Source organism: Alligator mississippiensis, chromosome 3 (genome assembly GCF_030867095.1).
Source record: "Alligator mississippiensis isolate rAllMis1 chromosome 3, rAllMis1, whole genome shotgun sequence".
Classification (NCBI taxonomy): Eukaryota; Metazoa; Chordata; order Crocodylia; family Alligatoridae; genus Alligator; species Alligator mississippiensis.
This window is the reverse complement of record NC_081826.1, coordinates 139,387,184-139,414,764: the sequence shown is the minus strand read 5'-3', so window position 1 is coordinate 139,414,764 and position 27,581 is coordinate 139,387,184. Positions and strand designations below refer to the sequence as shown.

At 43.8% G+C, this 27,581-nt stretch overlaps 1 protein-coding gene across 6 annotated transcripts in view; it reads left to right on the top strand.

The window, feature by feature from the left end:
* The window catches only part of SEMA5A (semaphorin 5A), a 629,987-nt gene that overhangs the window by 165,459 nt on the left and 436,947 nt on the right, over positions 1–27,581 (top strand). For all 6 annotated transcript variants that reach the window (XM_059724459.1, XM_059724460.1, XM_059724455.1 and 3 more), the window contains one exon: positions 18,099–18,299. In XM_059724459.1, coding sequence (XP_059580442.1) covers positions 18,167–18,299 — 133 coding nt within the window. In that variant the 5' untranslated portion in view covers positions 18,099–18,166. The remainder of the gene's footprint in view (positions 1–18,098; positions 18,300–27,581) is intronic.

Below are 27,581 nucleotides of genomic sequence, written 5' to 3'. Positions count from 1 at the left end.
GCCAGGCAGTCTCACCTCCATCCTTGGCAAAGTCTTTGAAAAAATTATCAAGGCTCACATTTGCAAGAGCCCGGCAGGACAAATTATGCTGAGGGGAAACCAGCACGGGTTCGTAGCAGGTAGATTATGCCTGACTAATCTAGTCTCTTTTTATGACCAGGTTACAAAACTCCTTGACACAGGAGTAGGGGTTGACGTCATATACTTAGACTTCAGGAAGGCCTTCGATACGGTATCCCACCCCATACTGGTGAGCAAGTTAAGAGGCTGTGACTTGGATGACTACACAGTTTGGTGGGTGGTGAATTGGCTAGAGGGTCGCACCCAGAGAGTTGTAGTGGATAGGTCGGTATTGACCTGGAAGGGCGTGGGCAGTGGAGTCCCGCAGGGCTCAGTCCTAGGACCGATACTCTTCAATGTCTTCATCAGTGACTTGGACGAGGGAGTGAAGTGTACTCTGTCCAAGTTTGCGGATGACACAAAAATGTGGGGAGAAGTAGACACGCCGGAGGGCAGGGAACAACTACAAGCAGACCTGGACAGGTTGGACAAATGGATAGAAAACAACAGAATGCAGTTCAACAAGGAGAAATGCAAAGTGCTGCACCTAGGGAGGAAAAATGTCCAGCGTACCTACTGCCTAGGAAATGACCGGCGTGGTGGCACGGAAGCAGAAAGGGATCTTGGAGTCTTAGTGGACTCCAAGATGAACATGAGTCAGCAGTGTGACGAAGCCATCAGAAAAGCTAATGGCACTTTATTGTGCATCAGCAGATGCATGATGAACAGATCCAAGGAGGTGATACTTCCCCTCTATCGGGCACTGGTCAGACTGCAGTTGGAATACTGCATTCAATTTTGGGTGCCACACTTCAAGAGAGATGTGGATAACCTGGAGAGGGTCCAGAGAAGGGCCACTCGTATGGTTAAGGGCTTGCAGGCCAAGCCCTATTAGGAGATACTGGGGCACCTGGACCTCTTGAGCCTCCGCAAGAGAAGGTTGAGAGGCGACCTTGTGGCTGCCTATAAGTTCATCACGGGGGCACAGAAGGGAATTGGTGAGGTTTTATTCACCAAGGCGCCCCTGGGGGTTACAAGAAATAATGGCCACAAGCTAGCAGAGAGCAGATTTAGACTATACATTAGGAAGAACTTCACAGTTCGAGTGGCCAAGGTCTGGAACGGGCTCCCAAGGGAGGTGGTGCTCTCCCCTACCCTGGGGGTCTTCAAGAGGAGGTTAGATAGGCATCTAGCTGGGGTCAGCTAAACCCAGCACTCTTTCCTGCCTATGCAGGGAGTTGGACTCGATGATCTATTGCGGTCCCTTCCTAACCTAGCATCTATGAATCTATGAACCAATTCTGATAGGCAGCCGGGCAGCTTGGGTACCAGCATTGGGCTGGTAAGTCTGATGTGGGGGAAGGGATGTCAGGGAGACAGATTGAGGCCACCACGATGAGGGAGGGAGTAGGGCTGGGACAGGTGCTGCTCAGCTGGGCTGGGGCAGGGTGTGGGCTGGAGCCATGAGCAGCTCCGGGATGCATGCAGGGCATGGGTGGCTCCCGCCGCTGCATGCACTCCAGGAGGGCAGGGGGGACATGTGCTCCCAGATTGGCATGTGGGGCGAGGGCAGGCTTCTGCTGTGGGCTGGGGCTGGGTCCGGGGTGGGGGGCTGGGGTGGGCTGGGCTGCGCTTGGGGCAGGTGGTGGTGTAGCTGGGAGGGGACTCTAGGGGAGGCTGCAGCCACCCCAAAATTTGCCATAGACTCTTTCCAGTGCTGCTGCTGCCCACCCCAAGCGCAACCTGGCCCAGCCCCTCCCACCAGGAAGAGCCCAGCACTGCTCCAGACTGGAAGAGCCTGGCACAGCCCCCATTCACAGCTCACCCTGCCCTGTTCTGCATGCAGATTTGGGGGTATGTGTCACTCATGCCTCCTAGGGTGCATGCAGAGGCAGGAGCTGCCCCCCCCCCCGTGTCCCTGGATAAACCTCTCACGGCTCTGTGTTGCACCTGCCCCCTGCCCCATCTGAGTCATGCCTGCCTGCCCCTGCCCCACTCCCTTCCTCACCACAGGGGCCTTGATCTGCCTCCCCCCACTCCTTCCCTCCCCCTACTCTTCCTCTACAACAGACTTACCAGCCAATGCTGCTCTGCAATGTGCTGGACTGTGTTCCTGGCCACATGCATGCTGTGGCTGCACACATACACAGAGCATTTATTGGCCACATTATCAGCCACATTAGGCAAAAAAAGCTGATTTCCGATATTGTCAATTTTCCCTATATCAGTGCTGATCCAATATGGGACCAATGTATCAGTCCATCTCTACTACTTTACCTATCATACACAGAAGACGTGAATTAAAATGTCTTAAAGTGGCTTAAAACACATGATGCTGCAGCATTTTAATTGGAGCATCTCTCTAGGAATCACTCAAATTAAAATTTCTTCCCTTTCCCCGCCTCCGTGCATGCATATAGATATCCAATGTGCCAACCTACCTCTTCACAACACTGCACTGGGCAGTGCTTCTACACCCTTAGCAATAGTTCTGAAAATCTTGACACTGTGCATGTGTATATTGGCTATAGATAGCCAACACATTCTGTGCATTATTAGGTAAAATTGGAATATGTGGTGTATTGGGGATACTGGGTATAACATTTCTAGCTGATAGGCTGGAATGTAAAGAGTATATGGATACAGTGTAAAGAATCATGAGGGTCTGAATGAAAGAGAAATAATTTCTCTGGATATATCTACACAGTAATCTAGAGATGTAGACATGCTGCTGGATTGTAAGTTGGTTATGTGTACTTGGGCTGTAGTTGGATACTTTGATTACTCTAGATGTAACCAGGTGTATTTATTGCTGCTCCACCTCATCCTGTCTACAGAAAAACCCATGTAATTAATTACCATGCAAAACTTATGGTAGTATTGGAATGACGTAACTAGGTTTTCTAACAGTACTTTTTTTTGGGAGCAGGCTGATATTAATGGTAGAATTATTTCCAGGTTTTTAAAAGGTAAATAAGCTTTTCACATATAGCTTTTTATAGAATTAAAGGTATAGAATATGTTGTATTTTTAGAAACTACGTAAACTTGTCTATGGAAGAGAAGCTTATAAGGGTTGGGAGATGGGAAATACCTCTAAGGAGTATTATGTAATATCACTGGCTCGCACCTGTAGGGAATAGACCAGAAAAGCCAGGGCTGAAACTGAGTTCAAACTGGCTATGGGAATTCCCACAGCCTATAAGTATGTAAGGGGTGTGCATCAGGATCTGGGAGGACGTCTGTTTATCAGGGCACCCCAAGGGAAGACGAGGTCAAATGGGCACAGACTGCTGGAAGACTGTTTTAGACTGGACATAAGAAAAATCTTTACTGTCCGAGTCTCCAGAGTCTGGAATAGACTCCCCCAAGGAATGGTACAAGCGCCTACTCTAGATGCATTCAAGAAGCCTAGATGACCCCATCTGACTTTTTGCCCTTTGGGCAGGGGGCTGGACCAGTGTCTTGTGGGGTCCCTTCCAGCCCTAATGCCTATAAAATCTATGAAGGGAGAATGTTGTTTATAAGGGTTTCACTATAATGTCTAGGATACTGTTTCCCCCTAAGAATGTGTAAAGGATATTTGGACAGCATACTGTACAGGAACAGTTGTAAGGGTCACCAGTAACACTGATAAGTCTGTGAGATCCAAATAAAGCTACTTTAATTTTAAGAGATCTGTTTTGTCATCAAGCTGTGAAGGAAGCTGAATAATATGATGCAACCTTGTATTTTCATTTGAGAGAGAGTAGATGGGGTTGCAAAGGTCTGCCTTTAAATTAAAAGTGCTTTCCAAAGAGGTGATGGAATGTCACTTTATTTTGTGAAAATTACATTTATAAACAGAGTTTATGAGAGAGTCCAGACAGTGGTAGCATGAGTTTGCTGTTTCATGATAGTGTAGTTTGATTGATGCCTTTGGTGACAAGGCTGTATCTGTGGGATTTCTATCCAGCTCACAGGACGTTTTAGTAAATGGAGTGAGTAGAATATTCAAATAGAAAGTGTAGTTGACTGACTGTTCTCAAAAATTCGTTCTCTTTCTCTGCATGATCTCAAACCACATCCTGGGATTTAGTGCTCCATAGAAGACTCATTAAGCAACAAATAAGCCACCTTTTTGCATAGCTGTATGTATATAATGTGTATATATATTTACCAATAAATACCACCACTCTTATGAATGCATCTGACAGAAAAAAGTTGTTTGCTTTTACAATCCAAATGAATTCAGTTATTAAAGAAGAGAGAACAAACTCCATATGGTGCAGAGCTTGGACCACCACATTTAATTGCATTCACAAAAGCCTCCTGCCCGCAGTGTCAAAAGGGCAACAATGGGGGAGGCATTGATGGAAGAAGGCGAAGGTCTTGTCTGCACAGAGGAATTTTTCAGCATAGTTTTATTGGCATAAGTCCCTGCATGGGCACTCTCCTTTGGGATTTAGAATCTTGTCTTTCATTTTAGTTCATGCCTTTTTGGAAGTGGGTTGAAGTTCCTACTTTTGAATAATGGCTTTTCAGTCTAAGTAACACTTTTAACTTTTTTTGTGTGTAAGTGTTACATTTTTTGTATGTGTACATTTTTTTTTGGTGTGTTTATCTGTGGGAATGGGTTTGCCAAACTCCACTATTGATCCTTTGTGTCAGTTCCTTTTCACATGTTGTTTACAAAGTCCTATTTCTATTTCATTCCCTCCCTGGTTTTGTAGGCCTGGTTTGTAGTGTGCTTGATTGGCAAGTGATATATATGTTAACAGTTGCATTACAAGCTGGGTTTGTGCCCTGGGAAAACCCTGTGGGAGAGTTGGGCTGGGGCAGAGGGTGCAATTCTAAGAGTGGGGTGGGGTAAGGGCATGCGCAGAGGTCTTATCTAGTCCCTGGCCACGGCTGCTGCTGCCACCATTGCATCCTCTGTTCATCCTGGCTCTTGCTCTTAAAAGAGCAGCAGCAGAAGCTTGATACCCATGTGTTGGCTGTTGCTGTATGAACAACTCTTGCTGCAGGGGTGTGGACTCCACAGGGGTGGGTGGCATTTTGGTGCTCCTTGTGAGTTGGCAGTTAGGGCTGGTGTCCCACTCACGCACCCCTAGTTATGCTACCATATGGTACTATGGGGAGGCATAGTGGCAGGAGGGTTATATTGTTTTAAGACTATTATTTGGTTAACTTTGGATATATTCTTGAGGGGAGAGAGAAAATACAGAAATAAGAGTACTATTATGTGAGTTTATTCACTTATGAGCAAAGAATATGGAAATCTTGCTTACAAAAGACTTGGCACAGGACCATGCTTGATGAGAGCTTGTCCCTCAATTGTAAAGGGTTCAAAGACTTGTAATTTCTGAAATCTGCTTAGATCTCTGCCATTTGGTTAGAGCATTGTTTTTACAGGTGGCAGGTTAACAGTTAATTGACATGGAGCAACAATGATGGGAGATCTGCAAGCAAGATTCTGTTACAAGTTTCTAACTTTATTAGTGGCAATGTTCCTAAAAACAGCAACTCATTCAAATGATCACAAGCAGAGCGTCTCTTTGTACAGAGCTAACTTTAATGACAGACTATTTCTTTGTGGCTGGTACCAATGAGTTACAGATATTATTAAGTTGTCAGAAATATGTCACTACAGATTTAGGAATTACTTTCTGACTGCATTTCTCTGACAGCTGATGGGTATCTGCCACTGATGGCTCCTAGATTTGATATCTCTGCAATAATGAGAGGCAATATAAAAAAAAAAAATCAAAGAACTTTGTAATTGCTTTGTTAATCAAGGTCGGATCCTTCCCATTACAGGAAGACAGATTAGAAATGCCTAGTCTGCTGCATATGAAACAGCTGGGTCTCAGTGATGATGAGGTAGCATAGATTTTTTAAATAGAAGCTCCATAGCCTCCAGCCTCATTTTAATGTTTAATGAGCTGGTCTTTGTGCTATTGCTCTGATCAGATAGGAGGCAAGTTATATAAATTGTTCCTATAAAGCTATATTAAATATGGAATTTATCTCCAAAATGATTATGTTACAAAGTGGCACAGTTTTCATTTGTGCAGTCATCAGAAACTCAGTAATATTCATTGCAGTAAAAAGTCTCTTATTGTATTTCTTTTGTAAAGACTTGAAATGAGTGGTGCTATTTATCTAGCTATATAAGGTGTTACTTGAGAGACAGAGACCATTAAAAACCTTGTTGCTTCTCTCTGAAGAAATGAAATGTCAGTCTTGAAAGCTTTGCCCAACATTCCAAGATATTTGAGTAGCAGATCAGAGTGCTTTCATCCAGGTTTGTTGCCTGTCACTTGGCATGAAAGGGATCATCTTCAGTGGGAGCTGTGGTTGATCAGCTCTTCTGAAAATCACCCTGTCTTTAATGAGGTGCCAAAATATGGAACATCACCTGGCAAGGTCTTTGGTTGCATTCACAGGCAATCATTTATCATCCACTTTAGCTCCTCTCTTGCACTGTAGCCACAAAGGTTCTTATGATATGAAACCGGAAACGCTGTAAGGAATGTCACAAGTAAAACATGGGGACAGTGCCAATACTCTATCCCTGTAGTGGCAGAGAAGTTAAAATATGCTTACATGGTCCTGGAAAGAGAAACATGCCTCACAGTCCAGGAGAAAGCAAAAACCCAACAAGATCTTGACAACCTGACCAGGGAAGGATGAGAAAAGTTCCTTTGTGATTACAAATCTGGAGACTGGAGGAGAAGACTATTAGTGGAAGTGCAAGAGACTTACCAGCTTTCCTCCTAGAAAGATAAAAATACAAATTTAGGGCAGGACTGTATTCCAGTTTTTGGCATATATGTGGATTTAGTGCCTAAATGTGACTTTTTTTTTCAATTTCTGTTAAAAAAAACACAACAAAACCTACTTTTTAACATGGTATCATCAGTTACTTAAGATTTGATTTACAAAAAATCAGCAAAAAGGAGGAGGACCCTCCCAGTTGTTACATTAACAGTTTTTCAGACTTGAGAACGGTGCGGTAGAATCGCACTTAGGCACCTAAATCCACTTAGATGTCTAATAGGTGCAATAAAATCTGTCCCTTAGTGTAGTAATTTTTAAGAAAGAATGTTTGAAAGTCGTATCATGGCTAATGCTAACTTTTTTATTCTGCATATAAATTTAGTAGTTGTCAATATGAACAGTCCTGCTGCAAATGCTTAGGCTAACTTCCCTTCTTTTGTTAGCCATTTGACAGACAATAAGTAGTAGTTCCTTGCCTTAAAATTCAGGTTTTAGATGGTCATGGCTGTCCTTTTCCTACTGAAATGTACGTATTAATGAGAAATAGGCCCCTTCTACACGTGCAGGTAAAGGTGCAATTGGATGTAAATTGTGATTCACACAGTTGTCCTTCCTGTCATGCCACATGTGCATGAAAGTTAGGGGATTGTTAAAATACAACACATTATGTCCAAGTGCGCTGTAATTATCTTAATGAGATGCTGCATACATCTTGGTTTTATGGGTAGACAGCTTAGTTTCCTAATGAGTTGGTCTTGAGCAGAGGTGGCACCAGTCATCCTGTAGACACTACCTAACTTAAAGGCAGCACAACCCTGTTGGAGATCTTTAGTTTTGGAACATGCTTGCCTCCTTGATTACCAGAACTGAGGCTCATAAATCTTCCTGATACATTACAAAGCCCGTTTTTCTTTATTCTGTAAGGCATCTGAGAAAGGCCTGGATTGAGATGAGTATTTTTATGGACAATCCTCTGCTTATGTTTTGACCTGCTTTTTAGCTTATGGGCTAGACACCCCGAACACTGGAAGGCCTATAGTTCTGTTTTTGAAAAATTAAAGCTATAAATAGTATGCATAACGAGGAGTTATCAAAGCAACTACCAGGCAGCTAGATGCGAAGGAAAGCGCCTGGCAGACTACCTTTTCCTTCTCAGTGGTAAATCATAGAATTGGGAAGGACCTCAAGGGTCATCTAAAACACTTCCCTGGACAGGATTTGCTTCTTTTTAAACCATCCTAAACTGATAGATGCCTGCCAAGTCTCTTCTTGAAAACCTCAGTTGAAGGATATTCTATAATTTTATTTGGCAACTTCCATGTCCTACTGTTGTTACAGGTAGGAAGTTTTTTCCTGTGGTTTGATCTAAATCTGCTGTGCTGTAGTTTAAAACCACTGTCTTGTGTTCTGTCCTTGTGGCTAAGGACAACAGTTTTCTCTCTTCTTTATAGCAGTATTTCAAATATTTGAAAACTGCTATCACGTTCCCCTTGAATCATCTTTCTGCCAAACTAAACATAGGTAATTTCTTTCATCTCTCAACCCTCTCCAATTTTTCTACACCCTTCTTATAATGCACAATGTAAAGCTGGACACAGTACTCCAGTGGAGACCTAACTAGCAACAGGTACTATCCCCTCTTATGTCTTGCATGCAGTGTTTTTGTTAATGCAACTCACACTTGCATTTGCTTTTCTTGCAACAACATCAGACGCATGTTGTGTTTGTAAAGAGACTAGCACTAGAGTGTCTATACTAACAGTATATGACTTGTAGGGAAGTTTAAAAAGAAAGGGGTAGATCAAAAACCTATTGCAAATTCAGCCAGAAGTTTGGGCTATCAGCCTTTATAAACTGGTATAGATATTAACAGTTATTGTGCCTGGATGCCATGCCCTGAAGGACATCCTGCAGCTCCTCATGGGTTGCCTATTTAAACTAGGAGTAGTGTAGAGGTGTCCAACACTGCTATACACCAGTGCTAATTAGCTTGTCCCTTACGCTATGTATGCATGGCTGTTTTTACTGATCGATTGTGGCAATGCAAGCAGCAGCTATGTGTTAGAGTAACCGTGTTTTAGTAAAAAACAAAACAAAAACCCCAATTTATTTTATAATTCAGAGGTGAATTAAAATTCAATCGATGTTATTTTTAAGTGAGCTGGAATCATTTATAACTTGATTATTTCATTTTGACTATATGGCTTTGGTGCCCTGAGGGAATCATCTCAAGAGGAATCCTTTAGGACCTGCCAATACTGTTATTCTACCTTGGATGCTCAGCTGCTTACATTTTAACTTTTTTTCCTTAGCAATAGCCATCTTTGTTGGCTCAACTAAAATAAAAGTAGCTTGAATAAGCCATCCTTTCTTCCTAAAAGCTTCCAAGAGATGCAATGAATATTGTTTTTGTGCAAATAATGGTTTTATCTAATAGACCTCATTTATTTTTACAGTTCCCCTTGGCAAACCGAACCTAAACAAATGACTGAGGAAAAAAGCACAATAACAAATCCCTCTGAACACAGAAATAAAACAAGGTCACTGGAGTTGAACCAGTATTGAAATATATAAAATAGTTTAAACATATTCTCTTTTTATTTCTCTTTTTGTACAAGAGGTCATTTTATATAGCTCTAAAATATAACTTGTCATAGCTCTTATATGAAGAAAATCTATGGATAGAAAATCTATACATATGTTCTCTTTATAATGCAGTGGCATTCAGCAGTGCAGTGATAGACTATTCACTATCCATTATCAAGCTATTTCTATTATCAAGCTGTTATTGAAGAGTTGACTTGACCATGACGTCTCTTTGGCCTGAGGCTTGGTTTAAGACACTTATCAGTGACAGAGAAGCCAGAGACACAGGACCAGTGAAAAGCCCATCAAATGGGGAAGTCTGAGTAGGAGATTGAGGAAGGAGTTCACTGGGGAGTTTGCCCACACACTTTCTTTCTTATCCTTCCTTCACTGTGAGCTTGCTGAGTGGAAGCAGGTAAAGGAAGAAGAGGGAATTTTTCAGGAAGTAGCAGCAGAAGGCTAAGGAGGAGCTAGTAGGAAAATCAAGACAGCTGGAAAACATTGTAATGCCAAAGCCCCTGCTACAGCCAGCTTTTTCTCTGCCTGTATCTGTGGGCTATGTTCAGGCATAGTCATTGACAACCAAGGCTTCCACTCAGGTTCTGGTCTGGCTTTGCAGGGACTACAGCTGGCATGTCCATAGCAGGGACAGCCAGGTGAGGGAGTGCTTGTGATGAGAGGTGGATAAGCTCAGAAGCAGCCATGAGCACGAGGCTTTCATCAACTTGATACAGAGACCTCCAGTGTTTATGAAAGAGGGACACCTAGAGAGGGCATTGGAAGACACCAAAGGCATGGGTACTCTGGAAGGCATAAGCTGGCAGCATGTCATCTCTGGCAACAGCTAGCACTTCTCTTTTGAATCCACAGCTGTCCAGCTGGAGGACAGATGTGAAATCCTGGCATTAGATGAGAAGGAGCCCACTGCAGTGGTATGAGAGGCTAAGCCATGCTGTCTTGGGGAAGGGGGGAAGAATTGAGACCACTGCTGCCAAAAGGAAGTGATGGATAGAGTCATAGGATTGGGAGGGACCTACAAGATCATCAAGTCCGGTCCCATTCATGAGCAGAAAAATATTGGGCTCAGGCAAGCTAAACAAGATGCTTGTCTAGTCTCATCTTGAACACCTCCAAGGAGGGTGACTGTACCACCTCTGCTGGGAGTGTGTTCCAGATTCTGGTGACCCTTACAGAGAAAAAGTTTTTTGTTATGTCCAGCCTGAGTTTACCTTCTATTAGCTTATGCCTATTGGTCCTCGTCCTCCTTTGAGGTGCCTACCTGAAGGGTTGTTCCCCTAGATCTTGATGCTCACACCTGATGTACTTATAGGTGGCTATCAAGTCACTTCTCAGCCTTCTCTTATTCAGGTTAGTGGTAGTTGGTGTCTCCCTCCTGTGGGGCATGTAGACGTCCATTTGGTGGCCTGACCACCTATTAGCTCAGGAAGTCTGCTGCCTGCCAGGAGCCCACATCCGAGACATCATGCAAAGGATGCCGAGACACATGAACAGGGTGGCCATATGTCCCAGTTTAGCTGGGACAGTCCTGGTGGTTTGGCATGCCTTGCAGGTGGGCACTGTTGCCTGCCCAGCATGCTGTCCCACCCCTGCCAACTTATGAGAGTGTGTGTGTGCGGCCAGTGGGATGATGGGGGGACGGGGGGAAGAGTGTCTTGGACGTCCCTGATGATGTCCTGAATGTCTGAAATTTCCTTAAGGTCAGCATACATATGAGGCCCATGCTACTTATCTATATGGGCACTAATAATAGTGCCAGGGGCAATTTTGAGCAGATCAAAAGTGACTATTTGGTTCTGCATGCAAGGGTGAAGGGGACAGGATCCCAGATGGTGTTCTCATTGAACATTCCAGTTAAGGGTAGACCCAGCTAAGAGCAGACATCCTGGAGATCAATATATGGCTGCATAGATGGTGTCACCAAAAAGACTTTGGCTTCTTTGACCATTTGGTGGTGTTCTATGAAGATGGACTACTGGGAAGTGAAGGGGTCCACCTGAAAAAGAGAGATGAGCTTACATATAAGCTTGATAACATAGTGAGGAGGGTTTTGAACTACATTCACTGAGGGATAGAGAAAAAAACCCAGGGTAAGTAAAGAGCCAGGGGACCAGGATAAAAACTCAATAATGGAAGCCTTAGTAATGTTCTCAGAGGGTGCATCTACACAAGATGCTTACTGCAGAACTGCCTAATTAATTCCACAGTAAACACCTCGGCATCTATACACATGGCCCTATTAGGCTCTAGTAAACTCATAAACTACACAGCAGGTTAATGCTTAAAAGACTTTGCAGCAGGTCAGTACTTAGATTTACAGCAACGCATGTGTAGATACTGATGTGGCTGGCTGGGATACAAGGGTGTTTCAGTGCCAGGGCTACCCCTTCGCAACACATTGAGCTGGGCAGCAGCAGTCCCTGGCTGATAGGCTGACCCCTGGGGCCCCCTGCCAGCTAGGACTGGTCCGACCCGGCTCAACATGCTTTGGTCCCAGACTTGCATTCAAGCAGTATGCCTGGGAGCAATAAACTCCAGTGCAATAAGCACCGGCGTTTATTGCTTTGCATTAATTGCATGTAGATGTGGCCAGGGAGAAGATGGGGCAAAAAGTTAGATACCTGAAGTGTTTGTATCCTAATTCAAGAAGCACAGGAAAAAAATAGGAAGAATTGGAAGCCCTAGTACACAGTAGCGCACAAGGGCAGCTACCAGATGATGAGCCTTGCTGGTAGCAAAGATAGGAAAGGAGGCAAAGAGCCCAGAGTAGTGGAAGAACATGTTAGAGATTACTTAGAAAAGCTAGATGCTTTCAAGTCAGCAGGGCTGGATAGGATGCACCCCAGAGTACTGAAGGAATTGGCTGGGGTAATTTCAGAGCCATTGACTATCTTTTTTGAGAACTCATGGAGGCTGAGAAAGGTTCTAGATGATTGAAAAAAGGCAAATATATCGGCCTGACCTCAATACTTGGAAAGGTTGTGGAGCAGGTCCTCAAGGAATCTATTGTGAAGCACCTAGTGGACAGCAAGATGATCAGGCACAGCCAGAACAGCTTTACCAAGAGCAAGTCATGTCTGACCAACCCTATTTCCTCCTAAGATATGGTGATGTACTCTTTGGATGAGGGGAGAGCAGTGGAGTGGATGTGATGTACATTGACCTTAGCAAGGCTTTTGACATTGTCTCTCTTATCATTCTCATTAACAAGCTATGAAAATACAGACTACATGGCAGTACCGTAAGGTGAATAACTGTTTGGATCATCTTCAATGAGACACCATCAATGGCTTGATTTCTAGCTGGAAGGAGGTAATCAAGTGGGATTCCCAGGGATCCAGCCTACGTCCAGTATTGTTTAACATAGATTCATAGATGTTAGGGTCGGAAGGGACCTCAATAGATCATCGAGTCCGACCCCCTGCATAGGCAGGAAAGAGTGCTGGGTTTAGATGACCCCAGCTAGATGCCTATTTAACCTCCTCTTGAAGACCCCCAGGGTAGGGGAGAGTACCACCTCCCTTGGGAGCCCATTCCAGACCTTGGCCACTCTAACTGTGAAGTTCTTCCTAATGTCTAGTCTAACTCTGCTCTCTGCTAGCTTATGGCCATTATTTCTTGTAACCCCCAGGGGTGCCTTGGTGAGTAAAGCCTCACCAATTCCCTTCTGTGACCCCGTGATGAACTTATAGGCAGCCACAAGGTCGCCTCTCAACCTTCTCTTGCGGAGGCTGAAGAGGTCCAGGTGCCCTAGTCTCTCCTCATAGGGCTTGGCCTGCAAGCCCTTAACCATACGAGTGGCCCTTCTCTGGACCCTCTCCAGGTTATCTACATCCCTCTTGAAGTGCGGCGCCCAAAATTGCACGCAGTACTCCAACTGCGGTCTGACCAGCACCCGATAGAGGGGAAGTATCACCTCTTTGGTTCTGTTCGTCATGCATCTGCTGATGCACGATAAAGTGCCATTAGCTTTCCTGATGGCTTCGTCTCACTGCCGACTCATGTTCATCTTGGAGTCTACTAGGACTCCAAGATCCCTTTCCGCTTCCGTGCCACCAAGCAGGTCATTTCCTAGGCAGTAGGTATGCTGGACATTTTTCCTCCCTAGGTGCAGCACTTTGCATTTCTCTTTGTTGAATTGCATTCTGTTGTTTTCTGCCTATATGTCGAACCTGTCCAGGTCTGCTTGTAGTTGTTCCCTGCCCTCAACATCTTCATTGCTGATTTGGATGATGGAATTGAATCATGCTTAGCAAATTCATGGGTGGGTGGAGTTGCAGATACTCTGGAGAGTAGAGCTAGGATTCAGAATGACCTAGATAGACTGGAGAAGCGGTTCTCAATCAGTCAGATGAGATATAAAAAGTGCAAAGTCCTGAACTTGGGATGGAATTTGTGCATACACAAATATAGACTAGGACTAAGACCAAGGCCTCAAACTGCAGTAGAGGAAATTTAAGTAGGAGATCGAGAACTGTCGTACTGAGAGTAATCAAGCATTGGAAAAAGCTACCTAGAGAAACTGTGGAATCTCCATCCCTGACGGACACTTGGCTGGGATGGTTTAATTGGGGATCATCCTTCTTTGAACAGGCGGCTAGACTAGATGACCTCATGACCCCTTCCAGCTCTTCTGTCCTTTGGCTTTGCAGCTCCCTTCACTTTCCTCTTTTACATCCCAGATTCAACATGTCTTCCAGTGATAGCAGCAATACTGATTGGCTTTGTGATTTGTGTCTTTGAGAAGATCACCATTAGGCTCTGGTGCTGAGACATACTCAAGGATTCCTGACAAGGAACTAAGCGCTCTCAACTTCCACTGGAATCAAGCGGAGTTGAAGCAAAGCAATAGGCTTCTAGTAAATTTCATTTATTTTATATTATACGATTGTAATCAGTTAACTTTTGTTTTGCATTGGCTTTGTTCAAACATTTAACCTAAGTGCACAGTTTGAAAGGAATGCTATTTGTATCTTTGAATTTTAAAAACATCTTTAAAAGAGCATTTGTTTGTTCTTAGATTGTTTAAATTATATTGTCTTTCCTTTTATAAAGCATTACTGATGAATTATAGTAAATATACTGTTATAATGTAGTTATATGATGAGAAACATTTGTATTAGGAAGAATGGAATAAAAATGCTTCATTTTTAAAAGAATCAGATTTACACATGTAGGCTCACTAGGACAAGCTTGCAGTGAAGTGCTGATGAATGTTAATATCAGTGTTGCATAATAATATGATGTCTAATACATGTGAAAGACAGACCTTAATGATGTCAGTTCTGTTGAGAACGCTTGCTTGCCTTTTGAGAAATTATGCCTCCTACAGTGTTCAAGAAACATTCTTGCCCATGCTGTATCTTTTTAATTAACATTTCCCCTCCTTAATTAATTTTTTTTAAGAATAGCAGAACATGCATTTAAAGTCAGATCTTATTCTTTAATTTTTGTTCAAAATCGTAAGCCAAACTTTTCTTCATTATACCTAATACATTTTGTCCACCAGTCACATAGGTAAATAAAGCAAGTACCAAATAGAGCAATTAGCTTCCTTCACATTATGGAATAGAGTTTTCCCCCCAGTAACCTTTATGAATGCTGATGGGAGTTTGGTGTGTGTGCATGTCAAGGGGATAATATACTCATATTCATTTTTGAAAATTAATATTATTTATATAGTACAAATAGAAAAGTTTCCAATGTATCTTTGTTTAACTGTTCATACAGGCCAGTGGAATCAGATGTGACATGTCAGTTCTTAATACATATGGACACACACACTTTTGGAGTTGTTTCCAAAAGTTCTCAGCCTCTCTTATGTTTTAAGAGTTGTATGTGGGCAAGTTGGGAATGATAAAAATGTAGCAAAACTGCTCTGACTTTAATAGGGCTGTGCAAAGCTTCAGTCCCTGAATCAATTCGGTGGAGATTCGGCCTGGTTCAGTGGCTGAATCTCTGAATTTGCATCGAATCAGAGGACCCTTTAATCTTCCGAATCGAATCGGAACCCTCCGAATTGAATCGGAAAGATTTGGAGATTCAGACATAGACACATCTTTAAATGTTTTTCTACATATGTCTAGGTAGCAGGGGTGCATGAATGCTGTGATGCTGAGGCTCATGGAGTGTCCCACAGCAGCACAGGGGGGCTCCTCAGTGCGCTCAGCAGCAGGCGCAGAAGTGGACCAGAAGCATTTCCAGGTTTGCCAGGGAGCACACAGAGGGCCCCCCCCATGCCCCTCCAGCTCGGCAGCTGGTGCCTCCTGAGCCTGGGGGGGCACCCGGGGTCTCCTCATGGCTGATCCCCAAGCCAGGGAGTGCAGGGGGGGCCTCCAGCATGTTCCCCGGTGGACCTGGAAGTAGATGGGAAGTACTTCCGGTCTACTTCTGGGTTCGCTGCTGAGCGTGTGGAGGGTCCCCCTCCCCACACTCCTGTAGGACACTCAATCCGTCCCAGCATTGCAGTGATCACAAGCTGCGTCTGCTACCTCAAGATATGTGGAAAAAACTTTTAAAGCTGTGTCTATGTCTGAGTTGCTGTTTTTTCCTAATCGGCATTGAATCTTTATATTCGGCTGAATCATATTGAGGACTGTGATCCGAATAAATGAATTGAGTCATTGTCCCCGATTCGGCCCAAATCCAAATAGAATAGGGCTCATTTCGCACACCCCTAATTTTTAATCCTGGAAGTAGATTTAAAGTGGAGCTGTTTTGCTACATGTATATCATTCCCAATATGTTCTCACACAACTCTTAGAACATAACAGCTACCACACAGTTTGGAGCAAGTGTCACGCACTCCTCATTTGAAACAGCTCCAAATGTATGTGTGTTCATACCCGGAATTGCCACTGTTGATTATAATTTTCCTAATTGACTTAGTTAAATTGTTCAAGGCATGCATGTTTTGAGCCACTGCATTAGATAGCTAAGGCTTTGGACATTTACTTATGGTAGATCTAATAGAAATGGACTTGATCTTGAATACATTGAGCACATTGAGTGTCCTGCCACCTATAAAATACAAGCACTTGTTACTGGCCATTTCAATAAATTAATTACTAGCAGAATATGGGGTCTCTCGCCAGCTTGCATCTAACCCAGGTTGGTACTAAGTGGAAGTCATTACTGTTTTGGTGATCTCTGTCCAGATTTTATTAGAAAGGTGTTCTTGAAATATTAGGGTACAATTGCAACAGGCAACCTTGTCAGGATGCTCTGCAGAGCAGCCAGGGATTAAATGAGCACAGAGACTAGACAGATCTTGGTTGCCTAGGGCTTGAGTGTATGCAACAGGAAGGAAAGATCTCTTTTCTCCGATACATTAATGTGAGGTCAGATGCTTTTTACTTTGAGCAAAGGAAAAAAAGTGTCAGTGCCTATGTAAGGGTGGGGAAGAGGCAATTCTCTGGTATGCCCACCTCCTCAAGGCTTTGGGGTAGTATGGGAGCAAGGTGGTGGTAGTTATGGCTGTAACATGGCATCATCTGTCCCCTCAGCTCTATCAGGATACCTCTGTGTAAATTCTGACCTCCTTAACATTAACTTCTGTTCCTTCTCTAATCTTTCAGTGACATTTATAATGCTACCCCCTCCCCATGAGATTTGTGGGGCACTGACTTGCATGCTAAACTCATGAGAGGAAGATTCCTTCAAGAGCTTGCTGTCATGGAATTTGGTTGACTGGGGGGGAAATGAAGAAGTTCAGGTCTTTCACCCAGTGGGCCCCAGTCCCCTGGGGGAGCCTGCAGAATCTCTCCAGATCTTAAGGGAACACTGTAGTTCCAGTTGGTGCTGAAGTAAAGCAAGTATTACACCCACACAGACAGTCAGATAAACTGTAGGCCTGCTCCTACTTCCTTTGAAGTCAAAGTCAAAACTATTAACGTTGGTGGTGCAGGATCCAGCCTTATGCTATCTTCTGTATAAATAGCCCTAGCAAGGATTGGCTTAGAGCAGTGGTGTTGGAATGGTGTCCTGCAGAATGCTGGGATTCTCCAGCAGGTCACCAGGGTTCCCCTAAGTGATTGGGGTAATAGTGGAGCAGGCTGGAAGACGGTGCTTTGCTACTGCCGTGCTGATTTGCCTGGCCCTTTGGCCTGCAGAACAAAGAGTAGGGGTTCTGCTGCAGAAGAAGTGATATGAAATGGCTCTGTGACTTTCTGAAGTTTGAAAACTATTGGTTTAGAGCATACCATGAAAGCTGTCTGACTAGGCTGTATGGTTTCCTTTAAAAGACAGTCTGGTTTGTGGTCTTTACTGCTGATTTCATAAAAATAGAATATCCTAACTTAGGAAAAGGCTGTTGTTTTGCAAGTTGCTTCTAAAAGAAAGCATTGCATATATAAATCTACTCCCACCCACATATGCAACAAAGTTAGAAAAATATAAATTAAGGAAAATAAAATGAAAGAAATTTTCTGCATACCAGTGGGAAACTGTAAATTCTCCTTTCGATATTTCTTGGTTATTTCCCTAATTTATGGAAAAGTAGGTGATGATTTTATGATGTAAGTGTACCAGTCATTGCCATAATTCATTTTTGAGGAGCCAAATTCTATAAAGAAAGAAAACAAAGTTTTATTTTCCAGTAAAAAACTAACCAGTTGCTTTGTCTTCAGCTAGTGGTCCTCTGTGTAATCATGTTCCTTTCTTCTCATTCCTCAGGAGCTTTCCACACATGAACACGAGAAGAGTTGCTAGTTAAAAGAAAAGTGAGCAGTGCAAAGCACAGTATGGCCACCATGAAGAGGAATGGACTCATTGCACTACTGGTTGCAGGCCTGGGAGTCTTGGAGATCCTGGAGTTGACAGCAACAGAAGATTCCCTGTGCCAGCGTACTGAACACCCAGTTATCACTTATAAAGGTAAGGAGAAACCAAGAGCATTTCCTCTCCTCTTCAAATATTTCCCCCTACCTCACCCCACCCTGAAAAAAGGACAAAATAGTGCTCAGTTCCTTCACCTTGAGAAACTTCTGTTCATACTGTACATTGGCAGCAAGTAAAAATGAATTTGGTTCACTTGGTTGCCTACGGACAGTTGTCCAGATTGCAGGAATCTCTGCACAGCTTGACTGATTGCATGACTAGCAATTTTGGCTCTAGGAGAGTCCCAGGCCTGGAACAGCAGAGATATCAAAGGTCAGGATTAAAGTGCTTTGGCAGAGCACCTTGGCAGTACTGGCACAGATGTTATCTACTCTTGCTATCCTACACTCCCTAGCTGGTGTGGTTGGTCCTTCCTTTTCATATGCTCTGAAATGACTCAAATATTTTCTTAAAAAGAAAAAAATAATATTAAAAAGCTTTTTGTTGCTTCTCAGCAGCTGCGTGATGCCACAATCCCTTAACTCTGCAAAAAGTGTGTGACAGTTCTCAGCAGCAGGTAAACGCTGTGCTGCAGTCATTTTGGTCTCTTACAAGCACCGTTTTTGAAATCTGTCATGTAGTGGAACATGTGTTTCTGCCAACCTGGTTGGAAGAACTGAAAAGACATGACTTTAAATTAGAGAGACAAGCAGGGAGCAGAAACTAAGTGAACTGTGTTTCAGAGCAGGCTAATAATAATGAGTTTACAAACTTTGCTCATAACTGAGTCCTGGGGTGTTAACCAGAGGATACTCAGAGCATCTGATCTCAGGATTAGGTCTTTTGTTTTTATGTGTAATTAGTAGACGCAACACCTGCTGTACAGAACTGCACTGTTTGGCTATCACTGAAATCATTTGGACAGTGAGAGTGACAGCTGGATAAATCAGAATATATATTAACCAAGTCTGTTTTTCCTTTCCTTCCTGCTATGCAGTAGACTCTGGCTTCACTGTCCTTTCACCACAGAAATAATATTTACCACTACAGAGTCCCATTCAGCAGAGTTCTTAGTGTTCAATATAATCTAATGGCTTGAGCCTTTGACTTGCTTGCAAAGTTGTTTCCTTGACTACTTACTCTCTCGACTCCCATACCTCTTGGGTAATTGCTGCTAAAATCCCTTGTGCACTAGACGCACCATCACTGCTGCCTTTCTTGTAATGCCTAATAAAATGTCTGTGCTGGGAAAAAAATAGCAGCCCTCTAGGACAACCGGTTTTACAATTAGTTTATTGATTCTCATGACCACCTGAATTTAATTTAAAATGTTTATTTTCTAGTTATGCTAATAATACTATTCTATTTTGTATTGTCTATTGATTCAAAGTTTGACCACTAGGTTAGTAATTTAAAGAGAGTCCCAAATGGTTTGTACATAAGAGGATATTGGGAACAGGTTCCTAAAACGTATTGTACTTTGTATTCATTACATTATTCTCAACTGGCCTAGAAACTTTTCTATTTATTTAGTAAAAGGGCTATTTAGGTCTACTTTTGCTTCACTAAATTGGGATTTATAATTCTGTTTGGGGAAAAAACTGTGTATGTTTTAGCCAGACTATTGGAAAGCTTGGGACAGTGAATCTTGGTCTGTTGAATGAGGAGTAGTTCTATTTCAGGATTTATTGATGTATAATTGTGATAACTACCCTCTTGGCTGGAGCTGGTGGGGAATTGAACTTGGGACATGCTAAGCATGAGCTAAACACCAAGATCAGGAAGCAGTGGTTTGGACCCACTCGCATCTTGTGTAGAATAGGTCTGGGGCTCATGAGCGTACTCACTGGCATATAGCATATAAATTATTTATTTTCATAAATAAATGATGATTTTTCCCAAATTGTTGCACATTATTTTAACATCTGTGCAATGCATATATTTAAGAGTAATGTAGAATAATTGCTTTTGAGGTTTTATTTCAATATCTAATTATAATTTTGTTCAGTGGTGCTATCAGATAAGTAAGGCAGTGCTCCATGGGAGTGTCACAACCATCTGGATTTCGGGGAGGGGTCAGAGTTCAGGAGCTGAGTGTCTACAATACTAGAAGTCCGGAAGCTGTAGTGGAAGGTCATTGTATTTGGTATCACTCAGAGTCTAAGGTATCCCATTGTGGGTTGAGATCGTTCCATGTTCGAGGCCAGACAAGAGTTCAGGAGCTAGGGAATCTAAAGCAGACAGTGGGGTAGGTGGGAGCAAGGTACTGGAGTCCAAGGCAGAGATGAGGCAAGAGCAAGGCTAAAGCAAGGCTGGAGCAAGGCAGGAATAAGGTAAGAGTGTCCTAAATAACCAGGCCACTAATACTGTTGCCAAGACAGCCCTAGGCAAGTGGGTGGGTTTTATAGCCTACCCCACAAGGGCTTATGCCTTGCATTAGTTACCCTGGGTCACATGGTCCACCAGGGGGAACCCCATAGGAGAACCCAGGCTAGGCTGGGTCCAGAACTAGTTCTGCAGCTTGGTGGCGCTGCAGGCTAAACTTCTGGTCACAAGCCCAGGAGATGTGGGTTTTGAGCCTCGGAGGTCCTGATGGGGAATATCAGAATCTGCCTATATGGCAAGGGGACCAGGTAGCGCCACTTGTCACTGAGATTGTCTATTTGTCTTAATAGCATATAGGGTTAGCCTTCCCTCTCTGTGGCCACTATTCTCCGTGGATTCTCTGGATGGTTGATACTTGTTGAACAGTGCTCTCCTCTAATGTTAAAGGGTTCTGAGGAGAGCCAGGAACCATTTTTTCCAGTGCTACTGTCTCTATTGATCTGGCAAAATATAGTACCTTGCAATATCAACTTGAAAGGGTTCCAAATCTGTGTTTGTTCTGTATGGAACATAGCAAAACTTTTCAGGTGCCTTCAGGAGACAGAACTGACTCTAACATCTGCTTTCAGATTGATGGTCTAAGATTCAGATCTTTTTTTTTGCTTCCCAACAAAGATTCTGTTGAAACTGAAATGTCTCCACACAGTGCTTTGGGTTTGATGAAATGGCATATCTTGGCAAAATTTCATTTAGTCAAAAATGTTCTGACTATTTTGAAGTGTTGCGTAATAAATAGTATGATCTTTTAGAACCCCACTGGGAGCCTATGTCCAGTACATGCTAGGGAAGCAGGGCCACATCCTATTCCATTATTCCATTTATTTAGCATGTAAATGGACTGAGACACTTAAGTGCAATTTTGTTTCATCTTGCTTGGGTTCCTAAAAAACTTAATTCAGAAGGTAAGGTGATTCTCCTTCTCTTTGCTCTTTTTTGTGACTCATTTTGTAAGGGCTGGATGACAGTGGGTGCATCTATACATGCTATTAAGGTGATACAATAAACTCTGGACTAGTTTGCATTCAAGTTAACTCCTTCTGGTGCACCATCTACATATGTGCCCAGCACTGCATCAGTTAGAGCCAGGGTAGAGCAGGGGGCACTGCGAGTCAGCCCTGGGCTCTGGGTGGCAGTGTTGGGTGGCAGAGGGACTGGCATGAGCTGGGGGCCTGGCTTCCAGTTGGCTGAGCTAACCAGGCACAATTTGCACCTGGTGATCACCATCCAAACAAGTGTTTGATTGCAGTTAATTACCCTGCCATAAGGGCATAGGAGTTAGTTAATTTACTGCGCCCTAATACCTGTTCGCTTATAGATGGTGAGGCTTTACTGCAGAGCTAATTAGCCAACTCCACAGTAAAGCGCATGTGTAGATGGACCTAGCATGTTGCAAAAGCAATTGCTTTACTGGATTTTCATAGACTTGAACAGAGTTGAATAGAATCATGCTGGGCTGATGAATAGATGCCCAGTAAGAGGAATAGAATCTGGCCCCTAGAGTATTGGGCTAGGGATAGACATTCAAGAAGCCTGAGCCTGAATTGATTCAATCTTTGCAGATTAGTCTAACCTGGCTAGGCTGAACTGGTTTGAAACTGGACAAACATTCTCTCTGGACTGGGGAAATTCAGGCACGTGCCTGCAGTGGCTCAGGCTAGAAGCTGGGGGGTGCTAGAGAAGCCCTCTCTTCCCTTGCACAAAGCTGAGCTGACAGGGGCGTGGGCAGGCCCGGGCAGGACTCTCATTAGGAAGATCTGCCTACAAGGTCCCAGGCTTTTCCCATCTGGCTGCTCAAGAGGTGTGGGTGTTACCAGCCCACTGCTATCACTGTGAGGCAAGGGGAGCTATGCAGTGCATGCATCTGTTGATGATGTGGCGCTTTTCAATCTCCTTCTCTGCTTCATCATACTGTCTGCAGCAAACTGACAGGGGAGCAAGGTAACCGGGGGCTGATGATAGTCTTTATCACCCAATTGACAAAACAATAGCCTCTCTTCATTATTTCAAACTTCTTAAACAGCTTACTGGCTGACCTGTTGATTAGCTCCAAGCCCTAAGCAGCCACTGTTTTGTCTGCCTGCCCCAGTGAAATTGGAGACACTCACACATAGATAACTCTTGGCATTAGCTAGTATACCACATGCCTGGGGTCCATGGTATGGGAGAGAGGAAGCGGGGATTTCCTGATAGAGCAGCAAGAGTTGGGTAGGGCAGTCAGGCAGATCCTGCTGTGTCTGCAGTCTCTACTGGAGCCTTACACAGCACTACCTCACTTACCACGTGGTGGCTATGGTTCGTGCTGTGGAAGAGAGGAGGAAGGGATCCCTGCTTAAGCAGCGAGTGGTGAGGGGACAGGGGGAGGGGGGCATAGGGAAGCCAACAAACCCTGCTGTGAGCTGCAGCCAGAGAGCAGAGGGGAGGGGCCAGCCCTGCTGTGGAGCAGGGAGCCCTGCCCAACCCAGAGAGCATGCTGGGATGCTGGGGGTTGTCCAATTCAATTTAAACCAGCCGGAAGTCTGAGACAGATGTAGCATAAAACAGTTTGACCCAAATCAGCTAAGTCTGATACTACATTCAACCAGGTTTATCTCAAACTGGTTTCAGCCATTTTCAAACTAGTTTATGTGCACTGAACAGCTGTTCTGGTACAGGTTTAAAGCAGTTTCTGATCGCTTAAACCGGTTTATGTGTAATGTCTGTCCCTAGCCTTGCAGTCTGTGGCTGCTAGGTTAGGTAATGCCTAGGGCCCCTTACTAATGCAACTATTAATTGGAGCTGGTGTGTTAAATGAGAGGAGTGTTTCCTACTCCTCAATGCTGTGCTGCAAGTGGGAAAGGGCAATGGCTCTTACATGGTAGCCCAGTGAATTTCCCTCCAAGGAGAATGACTCTATGAAGGACCCAAGAACGAATAGGAGTGTGAGTAGGCCCTTGGGGGAGGGGATATCTTGAAAGCTGTGAGGCTGGACTAGGCCAGTTGCTATTCCATCTGGGGATCAAAAGACAATACCTAATTCTGACTTCTTTTATCTGTATTGTTGCAGGAGGACTAGTTGGTTTTACTAATGCATAAGAAGGCAGCTGCCAGCACTTCATTCAGTAACTTCCAATGACATTATTAGTGCTACTGGAGGACTTCAGAGTGACCTATAAATTTACTACTTTGTAAGAAATCATCTTCTAATATTATTGACTGTGCTGCCAAGGTCCTACCCCGCAGTTGCCAGGCACCAGCAAGGGCTGAGGGCACTTAGCAGACCCTAAAAGCAACATTAACATTTGCAGACTGCAGCCCTAAGTTTACAGACATGTATATATTTGTTATCATCAACTTACTCTTTGTTTAGTCATTTATAAACTGAAGATTATTTCGGTCGCTTTTGATACACTGAAATAGCAGAGAGTTTATTTGATCGTGTCTTCCTCTGAAAGGATGATAGGAAACATGGTAGATGGACTATAAACTGCTATTAAATAAAATTAATGGAGTGAGAATCCACTGTAGCGTAAGGCTGAACAGATGCAAAAAAACTAAAAAATGTCCCCTGGAGTTGTCATGGTGACATATGGGAAGGGAGCTTGGCTCCTAGCAGAGCTCAAACTTTCTTATCCACTGCCTATGTGAAACTCTGTTGGGTTCAGCATGGAGCATATTTTAGGTGATCCTGTTGGACTGTAGCTCTTAGAAAGGCACATCGGTATTTTTTATGATAATTTTCTCAGCTGAATATTTTTATCTGGAGGACTGTGGCATATCTTCGAAGTGCGAATAGAATAAGTTCCCCAACTCCAGTAGAGGAAACCCCCCTCACTTTTTAGTTACGGTAGGTAAAGAGAAAGGCAAGAGATTCTAGGAGAAGCTGGGAAGACAAAAAAGCGTATTCAGAGAATCATCTTAAAATATATGTCTTTATAAATATATACATATGTGGCAGGGATAGTCACAAGATAAATTGTTCAGGTATGTGGTTAATTAATGTACCATGCATCTTTTCTGCTTTATTTGAACCCTGCCTAGTATTTTACCTCACCAGGAATTACACAAATATGTAAAAGAACTGTTTCTTTATCTGAAAATGTTACAGCTTACCTTTGACTCTTCCAGGGTTAGAAATGAGTTGTGGGTCCCCCTGCATTGGGGTGCTGGAAAACTCCCCTACCACTTCGTTAAAGCTTGGGAGTGATGCAAGGATCATGAAACATTTTGAAAATCAAGCCTTTTATTTAGGTGCCCAAATGCATTTGTCAGACTAATTTACAGTCTTTAAAATATTGTTACACCTGTCTGCTGTGGATGTATCATCCCATCCAGTGAAGATCAAAAGTATAGTAAGTGAAGATCCTGGAGTGAGATAGGAGGGTGTAAATATGGGAGGAGAGCCAGGCTATGAATATGTGGAGACAGGTGACAGAAGGGTTACTCTTTTATGTGCACAGAGAACTTACGCACAGATATAGTTCTGGAAGTGCTATGTTTTGCAGGTGTTTAAGGGCTTACTGTGTCTAACTTGATTATTTCTTAGAAGAAAACAAGTCTACTTAATAATACATCCTGTTACCAAATAGATTTGTTTAATGAAGCTCACCATGGAAATTCAAATTCCCGTGAGGAGCAGACCACAGGCAAGAAAAGGATACTTAAAAACCAACAGGCATACCTGGAGAAAAGAAAGTATATACATATAAGAAAACCTTTGAATTCTTCATATATAGGGATAGGGCATAAATATTAGGAAGCTAACAGCCATCTGAAGCTTTGGACAACTCAAAGCAGTTAGTCTCCTCTGGGTGGAGGATTGTGCAGTAGATGGCTCATTGACCATATGTTCAGTACTACTTAGTTATATATACTGCAGATCAGTGGTCAGAATTAGTTAGAGTTTGATCTTACAGCTTTTTAAATCTCATTAGTGCTGCCAGCGCCTAACAGAAACCACATCAAACCAGCACATCCCTCTGCAAAACCAGGCTGCTTGAAATAGTCTCCTTCAATTAATTGTCCACATGTACACTCATACTGTATGCATGCATGCAGCTGTGTACATGTGTCTCTGTTGCTGAGCCTCATTTGGAATGTTTTTAGCCTTAGCAATACCCATAGAGATTACTGCAGCCCTGTCACTTTTAGTATCCCTACTTTGAGGGGACAAAGGGCAGTGCGTACTCTCTGCTGCTTTAGTTCCTTACAATCACCTAGCTGGATACAGATTGCTTTGCTGCTGTTCATGATGATGGCCTTCAACATATCAAGGAAACCTTTTATTGTGCCTACCCATTTCTAGCCACTTATTCTTTTAGATATTTTTTTTCTTTGCTGAACAGGGGAGAAGCAGCAGGATGTCAGGAAGCCTTAGGGCTGTGGCTTGACCCCTTTCTTATTGTGGTCTCCTCACCCCCTTTTATGTTGCACCATAAAACACTGCCATTTTAGGACTGGCTAATGTGGCTATTATGGACCTTTTAGGGGTAGTGCACCGATATATTGGTCTGTGTATCAGATTGGCACCAATATATAATCAGCATGGGTTTGTGGTTTGTGGCGGGCAGATCATGCCTGACCAATCTAGTCTCTTTCTATGACCAGGTTACGAAACGCTGGGACACAGGAGGAGGGGTGGATGTCGTATACTTAGACTTCAGGAAGGCCTTCGATACAGTATCCCACCCCATACTGGTGAACAAGCTAAGAGGCTGTGATGTGGATGACTGCACAGTCCGGTGGGTGGCGAATTGGCTAGAGGGTCGCACCCAAAGAGTCGTGGTGGATGGGTCGGTCTCGACCTGGAAGGGTGTGGGCAGTGGGGTCCCGCAGGGCTCGGTCCTTGGACCGATACTCTTTAATGTCTTCATCAGCGACTTGGACGAGGGAGTCAAATGTACTCTGTCCAAGTTTGCAGATGACACAAAGCTATGGGGAGAAGTGGACACGCCGGAGAGCAGGGAACAACTACAAGCAGACCTGGATAGGTTGGACAAGTGGGCAGAAAACAACAGGATGCAGTTCAACAAGGAGAAATGCAAAGTGGTGCACCTAAGGAGGAAAAATGTCCAGCACACCTACAGCCTAGGGAATGACCTGCTGGGTGACACAGAGGTGGAAAGGGATCTTGGAGTCCTAGTGGACTCCAAGATGAACATGAGCCGGCAGTGTGACGAAGCCATCAGAAAAGCCAATGGCACTTTATCGTGCATCAGCAGATGCATGACGAATAGGTCCAGGGAGGTGATACTTCCCCTCTATCGGGCGCTGGTCAGACCTCAGTTGGAGTACTGCGTGCAATTCTGGGCGCCACACTTCAAGAAGGATGCGGATAACCTGGAGAGGGTCCAGAGAAGGGCAACTCGTATGGTCAAGGGCCTGCAGACCAAGCCCTACGAGGAGAGACTAGAGAAACTGGACCTTTTCAGCCTCTGCAAGAGAAGGTTGAGAGGCGACCTTGTGGCTGCCTTTAAGTTCATCACGGGGGCACAGAAGGGAATTGGTGAGTATTTATTCACCAAGGCGCCCCCAGGGGTTACAAGAAACAATGGCCACAAGCTAGCAGAGAGCAGATTTAGATTGGACATTAGGAAGAACTTTTTCACAGTTCGAGTGGCCAAGATCTGGAACGGGCTCCCAAGGGAGGTGGTGCTCTCTCCTACCCTGGGGGTCTTCAAGAGGAGGTTAGATGAGTATCTAGCTGGGGTCATCTAGACCCAGCACTCTTTCCTGCTTATGCAGGGGGTCGGACTCGATGATCTATTGAGGTCCCTTCCGACCCTAACATCTATGAATCTATGAATACAAGGAAAATTAATATTATTGGCAATTGGCTTTTTTTTGGCTGGTGTCGCTGATTAATATCACCTAAAAATGCCGTGTGCATGCATACAGCCACAGTGTGTGCATGGCCAAGAATGCAGTCAGGCAGCGTGGAGAGCAGCGTCTGGCTCGTAAATCTGTGGGGGAGAAGGG